Source organism: Gossypium hirsutum, chromosome D08, assembly GCF_007990345.1.
Source record: "Gossypium hirsutum isolate 1008001.06 chromosome D08, Gossypium_hirsutum_v2.1, whole genome shotgun sequence".
Taxonomy (NCBI): domain Eukaryota; kingdom Viridiplantae; phylum Streptophyta; class Magnoliopsida; order Malvales; family Malvaceae; genus Gossypium; species Gossypium hirsutum.
In genome coordinates this window covers 44,633,507-44,645,222 of record NC_053444.1, presented here as the reverse complement: position 1 = coordinate 44,645,222, position 11,716 = coordinate 44,633,507, and the positions used below count along the sequence as shown (strand labels likewise).

The 11,716-nt window shown below is 32.7% G+C and overlaps 1 protein-coding gene across 1 annotated transcript; it reads right to left on the bottom strand.

Moving 5' to 3' along the window:
* Positions 1 to 2,334: 2,334 nt before the first annotated feature.
* Positions 2,335 to 5,208, bottom strand: LOC121220091 (1-aminocyclopropane-1-carboxylate synthase). The gene is made up of 4 exons (XM_041099281.1): positions 4,819 to 5,208; positions 4,579 to 4,710; positions 4,325 to 4,485; positions 2,335 to 3,706 (listed from the first exon to the last, which is right to left on the bottom strand). The coding sequence occupies exons 1-4, from the start codon at positions 4,963 to 4,965 to the stop codon at positions 2,701 to 2,703; spliced, it is 1,446 nt and encodes a 481-aa protein (XP_040955215.1). The 5' UTR covers positions 4,966 to 5,208; the 3' UTR covers positions 2,335 to 2,700.
* Positions 5,209 to 11,716: the final 6,508 nt, after the last annotated feature.

Below are 11,716 nucleotides of genomic sequence, written 5' to 3'. Positions count from 1 at the left end.
AAAATCAATCGATTTTTGAAATTAAATTGTACCTTTTGGAAACACGCAAAGTTTTCTTCAGAAATTAAAGCAAATGTTTTAAATAATTGTTTTTTAAACTCTGATAGTTCTGCTAGACCATTTCGGTGGTCAATGTAATCTTTCGGATTCCATCTTAATGTCTAAGCTGGGTTGGAGAGGTTACAAGTGCAATATATATTTAAGCCTTTTTATTTTTGGTATTATTTTTTACTAATTTTTTTAGATTCCAAGAAAAGTAAATTTCTTAACTTGTAACACCCATATTTATCCAAGCTAAAAATAACTTAACCGATTGAAACTATTTTTAATTAAGTCTAGATTTATTGAACCATTTTCAAATTATTTTTAACTAATTCAAAAAACATACCTTTACTATATTTAGCCAATGAAACTCTTATAAATACTGACAGCTATCAAAATCATTTAACCAGTTTATTCTTTACGTTCTCTTTCAAACACTTCCTGTTTTCTCAAAAGCTTCCTTCTAAAATTTTAGCTAAGTATTTAATTGATTTGTTTTTTCTTGTTACCTATCTTTTTACTGATCAACAGATGTGCTTGTTGAATCTTGAGGGATACACAAATTTGCAAAATATCTTTAAGGATAGTAATATTCACCCCTCAAGCAACAATTTTAATTTTTAAACCTCCAATTTCTAAGGCTTTTCATCCAGAAAGAAGATTAAATTTTTAAAAAAATGTTTGTGGTCTTATTCAATTTTAAAGAAAAAAAAACTTATAGTGATCTTTTTTTTTGTCCAATTATGATTCAAACTCACAATAAACAATAACAAAATGCAAAAAGTAAGTACAAATAAATCTGTTTATCTATTTATATATATATATATATATATAATATTTTCAGCTCCTAAGTCAGTAAATAGGGGCAAATAAATAAAAACCAAAATTTGATTTTGAGTGTTTTTATTTAAGTAAATAGGATTAATTGGATACAATATTTGTTTTTGAAAAGGTTTTTTTTTTGTAGCTTTAAGAATTATTAAAGGGTTGTTTAACGATTTAAACCTTAATTACCCTTAAATATAATGTTCATCAATTAGAATCATCAGTTTCCTTTTCGTTCTTGGGTATATTCTGTCACAATTTTTGTTCTGTAAGTGACTTTTTAGTTCAACTTTATCATTTACATTTTTAAACATTAAATGTAAAAGAAATTTTAAACTATTTCTACTATTAATTAATTTAGATTGAAATTGTGTGAATGAATTTAATGGTTTTTTTACTAAAATATTACAAAAAAATAAAAAAATATCAAAATATTATAATTTTTTTTATTTACCAAAATAATACAAAAAAAAGATGGCTGATGGAGGGCATGCAAAAGGCAGCACCAAAGGTGCCTTTCCCATAGGCGGCACAGGACTAAAATGTAAGGCTCTAAAGTTTCAAGGATCTGATATGTAAATTTACCATTTTGAATTTTGAAAGTGAATTGGTGCCGCCTGTGGGTGTGGCGGAACTAAAGTTGAAATGTGGCTAATTGTCTTCTAAGCCCTCCTTATTTATTATTTTCTTTTTATTCCCCTTCAACTCACTTTTTTATTTAATAAACAAGCCCTCAACCTATTTTTGTAGTTAAATAAGCTCTTAATCTATGATTTTTACTCATAAAAGCCATTTATTTTATTTAAATATTTACTTTAATAATAAAATAAAGGGCTTTTATGAGTAAAAATCAAATATTAAGAGCTTATTTAACTACAAAAATAGGTTGAGGGCTTGTTTATTAAATAAAAAAGTGAGTTGAAGGGGAATAAAAAGAAAATAATAAATAAGGAGGGCTTAGAAGACAATTAGCCACATTTCAACTTTAGTTCCGCCACCCACAGGCGGCACCAATTCACTTTCAAAATTCAAAATGGTAAATTTACATATTAGATCCTTGAAACTTTAGAGCCTTACATTTTAGTCCTGTGCCGCCTATGGGAAAGGTACCTTTGGTGCCGCCTTTTGCATGCCCTCCATCAGCCATCTTTTTTTTTTTGTATTATTTTGATAAATAAAAAAAATTATAATATTGTTGTATTTTTTTATTTTTTTGTAATATTTTGATAAAAAACCCTTTAATTTCCCTTTCGGAAATCTCATTGTAAAGTTCAATCTCAATGAGCTTGTGCCAATGTAGGAACTTGAACAGAGAAGTTGGTGAGATGTATGATACTTGTTACAACAGGGCCTATTTAACCTGTTTGGGATTCATGTAATTATTACGTGACTTCTGCAATCAACTGCTATATGATATACGTACAGGCTTGGCATTTTACAAATTATACACTTATTAGGCAGTAGAGATACAAGTAACAGTCCTTTATTTTTCACATAGAAGGGCTTCACCATTACATATATAATTGTATACATCTGCACGACAAGTACTCACTACTCCGCAGTATTGAACTTTCCTCACAAATAGTCCATTTTTGCTTGTGAGGGAAGACAAAAAAATACATGTGTTGAAGATACAGAAGAATGGTGCATGAATCCATGGAGTACCCTTACGATGGACAGCTTTCCACCAAAATGATCGTGTTCAGGTTATTATGTCATGGGAAACAATGCAGCAGATTCTCTGGTTTACAGTTTAATTATAATACTAATTAAAGTTTGTAGCATGCAAAGAGTAATGCATAATGGTGAAGTTTATGAGGCTGTTGAACTTTGTTAAGTCCTTGCTCGAACGAGGGGTGATTGAGGCAAGGGAGAGTGGGGAGACATGATGCCTGGTGACATAAAATCATCCATTCTTCGAGATAAGCTTCGTGATAAGCTGAGTTTAAGGCTGCTAGGCCTGCATAGTTTTAGAGGAACCATGGCCTCGTTGTTCTTGAGCATAAAGGTTCTGATCCTCAACAAAGCAACTTTCATGGTGTAGTCATCCATGTTAGCAAAGCAAACCCTGAACCAACCAGGCTCCTGGCAATGGAAAGAAGAACCTGGCGAAACATTGAGCTTAACTTCATTGGTTATTACCCGCCACAGCTCCATCTCGGCTGCAAATGTTTCCTCTTTGAGGAGCTTACGCAGATCCATCCATATAAACAGCCCAGCGTTGCCCTTCAAACAACCAATACCGACTTGAGAAAGACTCCAAGTGAAATACTTGTGCCTATTGAATAACAGCTCTTTGCTTTCTGTAATGAAGTTATTAACAAACTCATCATCAGATAGCATAGATGCAATCAAGTGCTGAGTTTGCGATGACACCAATCCAAAGCTGGACATTTTGCGGGCACAGCTAACGACTGAATCATTGTATGAGTATACAATGCCAACCCTGAAACCAGGGAACCCCATGTCCTTGGAAAGACTGTACACAATGTGTATGAGATCACGATTACATTCCACATCCTCTTCCTCTATAATCTCAGAAATACTAACGAACTCAGGCTCCATGAAAACAGTGGAAGCATATATCTCATCACCAATCAGGTGTATGTTCTTGTCGTTTATGAACCTAACCATGCTCTTCAATGTGTCTCGATCCAAGACAGTACCCAATGGGTTCGATGGATTGGTTATGAGCAAGCCCTTCACTCTGAGGTTAGCTTCTTGAACTTTTACATACGCAGCTTCCAAGGCGTTCCTGGTGATCTTGAAATTATTGCAGCTCTCACAGTTGACTGGTACAAGTTCAACCCCGGTTCTCCACTTCAAGTCACGATCAAACCTGCAAAGTGATGTCAAAAGTGTGTGTTCTTTTTTAGTGAACTAGATAAATAATTACACCATGAATTTGATAACTTCTTCTAAAAGCTCAAATTCGGTAGTCAACTCATCTCATCCAGCTGTTATGAAATGACAAATAATAGACCCGGTTCAAATGAAAATGACTAATCAACTTTCTATGATTATTACTGATGATGAGCCTTTATATATACTACCAGGTTTTTAGTTTTTGTTTTGCTTTGTTACTTGGTATAATTAAATATGTCAGTTGCATGATTCTATAAGAGATGGGCCAAGAACTTCAAAAAGAGAGACAAGTTGCTTTCATGATTCCCTTACCCAAAATTCAATCCCTTCGTTACTTAGTTTTAACATTACTGAACATTAGAAATTAAAATAGGTGACTAAATCCAGTTCTATTAAACTAAAACTTATCTTAGTCAAAATTTGATTTGCTTAATTAGCAATTTCTCCCTAGTTTCCAGCGTGTGGATGGGTTTCGGGACAAAGGTCAAGGTTAGTCATTAAACAATTAAAAATGAGGCATCTACGAAATCTTCATGTATACTATATAGTAATGTGTACAAAACATAATTATAAAAAAAAAATGAAGCATTACCCTGGATAATAAGGAGTGGGGACGAGAAATGCTTCACCAGGATCTGCCAAGCAAAAGGCAACCATCTCATGAGCTCCGGTGGCTCCACCGCTCATAACAATGCGATCTGGATCAAATTTTACTCTATCTCCCCTCACTTTCCCCATAAATTTTGCAACCGCCTGTGAGTATTAATTTTAATGTCATTAATCAATCATTTAACATGTTCATGAACGTTGATGCACAGATTGTGTTATAAATATAATAACCCATACTTGTCGGAACTCAGGCATCCCATGATAATCCTGGAAAAGTGCAGTCTCCTTGAACTTGTTTACACCTTGTGGAGTGCAGAGGGAGGCTTCTGGGTGTTTGATGAGCCAGTTTTTGATTAAATTAAAGCACAGCTGGAGTGTTTAATTCAAGACCATGAATATCTGTCAGTTTCTACACATAGAAAGTAACAAAAAAATATTCCCTGCAAGTTTCTTATGATCTTAGCTATAATAAGGTACCTGATTCTCAGCTAGACCCATCTGAATGACTCCCTCAGGTCTTTCAGTGGGATGAAAAGGATTGGTCTCGTAAGCCTTCCATCCATCAAAGTAAGGAGAGTTTTCACCGTGGCCATTCCCAGTAGCAATCTTGGACATGGCAACCATTTTCACTACAAAGTTTTGAAAGAAGCAACCCAGATTAGTTTTGATGAGAGAGTATTAGGAGGTGATTGTGGGATTTGATAGGAAGGGAAGAATATGGAGGTGGCTATTTATAGTGTTGATATAAAAGGCAACGATGGGTGATGTGTATATGAGAAAGTTGGAAGTTTCAAGGAAGGACTATGTTAGTGTTTGACAGGAATCATTTTTAACATAAAATTTGGTTTTGGATTTTATGAAATTAAATAAAAAAAATTTGAACTGGATTCTTTACAAAATAATAGACTTCATGATAGGTGACGGATGTTATTAGTATGCTAATACTTTAGACTATTGCACTAATGTATAAATAAATACGCCATGTATATATTCCGCTACAATCTTTTTAAGTAATAAAAAATAAAAGATTATTTAAATTTGAAACATTGTATATATATAATTATTTTTTATAATAATACTTAATAAATATAAATTTTAAATTTTAATACACTATGCTTCATTAAAGAAAAATAAACCCTTCTCTTCGCTTATAATATTTTCACTTTTGAATACTTTCAATATATATATATATATATTTACTTTTAAAACATTCTTTGACGCCATACAATATCAATTCCTTTTATCTATCTGGTTTCACCCTTTTATATAATTATCTTAACATGAAATTTTAAATTTTCATTAATAGTGAATATGAATTTATCATATTTCATCATGTAAGTATTGATTTCTCAATAATAAATATATTTCTGTTAGCAATGAATTGAATTGATTATGCAGAATTTCTTCTTACGCCTGCAAAGCCTTACTCAGATGATAATCCACTATAACTCAATCATACAATAGATGATTTAAACTCAACTTTCTTCATTCCTTTTAGTCCCACTCTTATATAGTTATTTACATTTACTCATCCCTAAGCCAATACCCTATGAAAGCTTAGTTCAAACTAGTAAGTAGTTTTTTTACAAAATAAATACACTCATGAATGTTCTTCACAGTCAAACAAATTGAGCTCTATAATTCATGCACACAAAAAACAATAAACAAGTTTTTAATATTTAGGCTTTTGTAAACTTGTGAATGAAAGCTAGCATATGATCAAATTAAACCGCTGAAATTTTGCCCTAACTAAACTCCTTGATATGGCATAAGATGAAAGAGGAATTCACCGATTAAACTTCAACTAGTCACAAATCTTTTTAAACAAGGCAATTAAATCATACTAGAACTCTTCAAAATATCATTGCTTGACAAAATATCTTCACAAATAAAAGTAACAAAAATTGATGCTCAAAATCACTTGAAAATATGCTAAAAATAGTCAAAGTAATCGGGTGAAAGTATTCCTACCAAATAGACAAGTTGTCATCAATTCTATTGCAAAGTAAATTGCAACTAACTATGTAATTGGTAACACTAACACTCTACTTTTTTAGCTTTTTTATCAAAAAAATCTAGAGAAAATTTTCTTAAGCAACGTAAGCATAAAATATAGAAACTTCCAAGGTAGAAACTCCTCTTAAGAATCACCAACAATAGTTATGTAAACTAATTATCAATACTTTCATTTATGAAATGCTTTTGTGACATCAACTTCATTCTCTTAAAACAATGTATTGTTTATCTTAGGCTTCTTCAATTCAGTATGACTTCTACCTCCTTAAGCATCTTAACAACACATACGGCTTTTAGCCTTTTGTTCATTTACTTTGAGATCAATGGTACGTTGGTCCTATTAGTCATTTTTCTAGTAATTTAAGGAACCAGGTTCGACAAAGGCACATCATCATCATCATCATCATCATTGACAGCATATGTTTTTCCCTTATCAATAATATTTTTTAGAGCGTCAACCATTCATGTTTTACCCTTGTTGGCAACTTTCTTCTTAGCATAGGCTTCCTCAACAACCTTAGTACCAACAACTCGAGTTATTCTTTGAGTTGTAACTTAGGTTACAACCACCTTAGGTTCTTTAGATTCTTTCTATGGTTCATTGCCAACATCCTATTCTTCTTGATCATCGATGTGAAAAAATCCTTTAATTAATTCTTGAAGACCAGGTTCAATCTTAGAAGTCTTAATCGTTTGTTGTAATCCTTCAATGACATGATCAATGGCTTAATCTTGATCAGGTTAGATCATTATTCTATTTGTTTTCTATCAAATCTTGTATAGCATCATATACAACCTCATGATCTCTAGTCTCATCATGTTAATGATTGTAGTATGTTCAAAAGCATATTAATATTTAACGTCTACAAGATCATCCACCCTAGGTCCATAAAGATGTGAAACCATACCATTAGGTAAGTTAGTCACGATAATTGTAATTGAAGAAGGAATTGAAAGGCTTTCTTCTATTTCAAGAACAATCGGATCGACTTGAATTATTGGCCTTATATCCAAAAATGCCCCTATGTATGCATAATATCGCTCTTCAAACTGCCACCATGACGAATTCCTAGCTTGGTCCCCCTGGTGCATTGATTCAATTTTAAGATCCTACATAACAAATAGACACCTATAAGTTCGACGGAACTTAGTGAATCCCAACCATTTTTACCTTTAAACAATGTTGTTGAATTCCTCAACTTAAGAATTCTAGACTTCCTTTCAGAATTTCGAGGATATTTTTTTGATTCCTGGCGGATAACTATACGCCAACCTCTAACTTGACCACCTTATATGCATTCCATTCGATTGGCAGATCATAGACTTCCCACCTTATAGTGGATCCTATTTCACAATCGCTTGGAGATAGAGGTTGGATACATTTCTCAGAATGATATGTATATGGACACTACCATCGGCAGATTCTTATACTTGCTTTGGCGGCTGTTAGAATACCAGTCACATCGTATCTTCAAGTCAATCAAGACAATGAACTTGATTCAATAAAGGCAATATTTTAGATCATCTAATAGAAACTCAGATGGCTTCGATACAAAATGTGAAAACTTCTAAGTTTGGCAACACTTATACCACTCATGACTACATATGTGCCAAGTTTTCTAACCTAACGAGTTACTATGATGGATTTATCAGTCAGATACACTACCAAGAACTCTTTCAGAAAATTCCTTAAAGGCATACCCAGATCTAGCTACAAAGGTGGACTAACAACTTGCCACACATGCGTTACAGAATTTGTCTTACAGACTTTTCAAATAACTCACCACAAAGGCTCGGTTTGGCGTGCCACCAAGGCACCACACAAACTGTCATGTTTGACGATATGGATTTTCCTAAACTCAGCATCGACTAAGGTTTGCCATCATCGCCTTTAAGACACGCAAAAGCCCTTAAAGATAAAAGTGACTCATCCACCATTTCTAGAATGTGCCACAACCATGGTCTTTTCACGTAATTGTCACTCTGACATTTTCTCATGTTTACTATCCCGGTAAACCTCATGTTTACGGTCCCAATAGACTATATTTTTATCATATTGGCCTTCATATTTACTATCCCAAAAAACGTCATCAAAGCACCACCACGGAGTTCATTATCACATCACATATTTTTCCCGACATTTCGCCCGAACCCCCTTATTGCCACCATAATTTGTCATGCATCGCTTGAATAAAAATATGGACACGTTTACATAGATTTCATCCATATCCTTTATGGAATCATACTTCCCGTATATACTTACCACACATCATTATTTTCATGCAGCACATAGTACACTTCAATACATACATACATACATACATACATATATACATACATATACTTCTTAGAAAACACACCCACATACATACATACTACAACTCCTTAAGAATATATGCTCATCTATATGGACATCAACTATGCAAAGAATCATTATAAGATAACATGTAGGAGACAATCTAGAGACTCACTAGAGACCTACCATTACCTCAGCTTGGAGCTTTTGCTTCAATTGTCCTTCTCAATCCAACGGCTGCAACTGCTTAAAAGATCATGGAATTTCCATTATAATCCCCATTTACAAATAGTTTACTAATATTTCAACTACATGCGACCCCCATATAGGGCCTTCCATTTTCTTACACCTTTTAACATCCTTACTCTTCAACAATCATAACATACAGGGCTATAAGACTTATTAGAAGGTTGAACCATCCACTGATTAAATGAGGTCTTAGCTCTATCTTAATGAAGAAGAAGAGAATGTCTAGGTTAGAAAGAAGAACCTGAACATTGAGTAGAAAGAAAAATCATCTGGAATGTCCCTTTCCCTTTTATATATACATACTCCCGGTCCCCCTAATTTCCTTACCAAATCCAAAGGTAGGTAAAAGAAAATCCGGCGAAGACCTACTTTACTATTGACCATTCATGGGGAGGGCTAAATCAATTCAATTGACTCCCAACTAATCTCATTACAAGAACCAATCTGAATAGTGCTCATGCAAACCAAGCGTATTGTACCTTGGCGGTGACTCGCGTATGGCGTGGTCTTAAAAATAGTTAATTCTTTTACAGCTTTCTCATTTTCTTGGTAGACTTTTCATGCTCAACTAAAAACTCTTGAGCATACTCTTTCTTGTGTGTACTCTTTCTTCACTTGAAAATGCCCTATAATAAAATCCTTAGATATCGCTAACGGGCGGGCACTTGAATGCTAGTATGTGCAAATACTCGAGTTCGTCAGCAAGTTAGGGTGGTGAATTATACTATTATAGTGTGCCAAAATAGTTTACATACATACATTACTCACCTTTTTGGATCTGCTACTTTTGGGGTGTAACACACACTATTGCTTTTGATGGAAAAACATGGGAGGGATACACCACGAAATTTTTAAAAAATTATATAATGAAGAATCAACGTAATTTGTTAATAACAACAAATCATTGATAATCTAATACTTGGGTTGTTTTTCTCTGAATTTAGAAGTTGAAGAAGTTTATTTGTGATTAATCTTGAACTATCCAAATGCACTATATTGCTTTACAAAAATAGTCATATCTTGAGCTATAAAACTCAATACCAAGTGATTTAAAAAATCATTGCAAAGAGTGCTCAAAGATCTAATATTTGGGCATAAGAATCACAAAAATCAAGTCTACGATTTATAAAATTTAGTTAAATATAGCATTGTGGAATCTTGAGAGATTTGTTTCGAACTCTCATAAACTTAAATCATTGTTTTCTACCATTTGAATCTTCTTCATTATTCTCAAACTCATGGATTGTGTGACTATTGGGCACCATTCCAAACACAAACAAAAGCACTTGCTCATAAATCTGTAATGAAAAATGATTTTAAATTAGTTCTCTCTTTTAATCGAATAAGTGAATTAATAACTAAGGTTTTCTGGTTTTGATCAATTCATCAATTTTCATTAATCCTTTCTTTTCAGCTAATAATAGATATTTATAGAAAGTTTATTAGAGGTCTAATATATTTGAAATTGCCAATAAAATAAAGAGTCCAAAGTTGAACAAAAAAGGTGGGCAGCAACCTTAGCCCAATAAGGATTTTTGTGTCTCCACCTTGCTTGCCTTTTCTAAGGTGGCAAGCACCCTTCCTCTTATATGGTCGACCACCCTTTGACAGCTTTTCTATATTAAAATGCATGTGCAACTTTATTTAATTTTATTTAATTCCAAATAATTAGATAACATGATCCCTTAATTTATATTCCACTTCAGATTCGTTATTTAATCTAATTAAATGCACATATACGGTGAATAAATTAACCTTAGATCAAACAATCATTAAATCAAGAAAACACATATTACTCAAATGAGTAATCCCATGGAACTATATTTCTTTATTCAATCGTTTTACAATTTTCTACGAGTGTTCATATAAAACACAATTCATTAAGAGTTATATTAAACTAGTAGAGGAACCAACTGGACGTATAAAATAATGGCTAAAATAACATGTAATTAACTTTCAACTATATTCCTATCAATTACGTAGTTATTTAGTCATGGAGTCAATCCAAAAAAGTACCATGACTAAACTCCTCATTATATACCATAATGAAAGCTAATAATTTCACTAAGCTTTAATCCAATGAACTTGTTATGTGCATGTTACCCTCATAAGATATTTGTGATCCCTTAAGGTTAAATTTGTCATCTAATTTGATCAATTTTATCTCATGCTCACCATTGTACCTATTTTAATGAAAATGATTATTACTTATACTATTAATGATTAAATTGTTTGTCCCAAACAAATGACCCACGACTATGTTCTATTTTCATGAACAATATAATGCCATTAAGAGGATACCACTTACTCTTTATCAAGCTATCATTTCACTATTATGAGTAAAGTTATGTCATGCATAAGTCATATACCCAATGTACTAAATTTCATATTACTACGTTGATATGTGACAATGATGGAAATATACATCAAAATATATATGTTATGCACACATAGTCATTCACTTACTCGAGGTTTAGGTATGTAACACCATCAATGTCATAAGTGAATTAAGCCTTAAACAAATATAGGATTAATTCAACTTTGGTCTAGTTCAATGCATTATTAATAGAAACAACAACATCTATGTATCTATCATGAGAATAAATCAAGCTTCAATAATCAAAATAAGCTATCTCCCTATTTAGACTTATAAACAACATAATAGACCTAACATGAGTCATTTGCTCATTATGACCCCATGGTTTATGGACTGTTTAAATTTTCTACTAATCAGCATTACAAATACTTATTGTAATGCAACTAATAAATTCTATCATAATTAATGGCATTTGTATATTTCCATGAATAATCATT

Coding starts and splice junctions, on each gene's coding strand:
- LOC121220091 (XM_041099281.1), bottom strand. CDS start 4,965: ATGGTTGCCATGTCCAAGATTGCTACTGGGAATGGCCACGGTGAAAAC. Junction 4,711..4,818: donor TGGGTCTAGCTGAGAATCAG/GTACCTTATTAT, acceptor TAAACACTCCAG/CTGTGCTTTAATTTAATCAA. Junction 4,486..4,578: donor GGATGCCTGAGTTCCGACAA/GTATGGGTTATT, acceptor TAATACTCACAG/GCGGTTGCAAAATTTATGGG.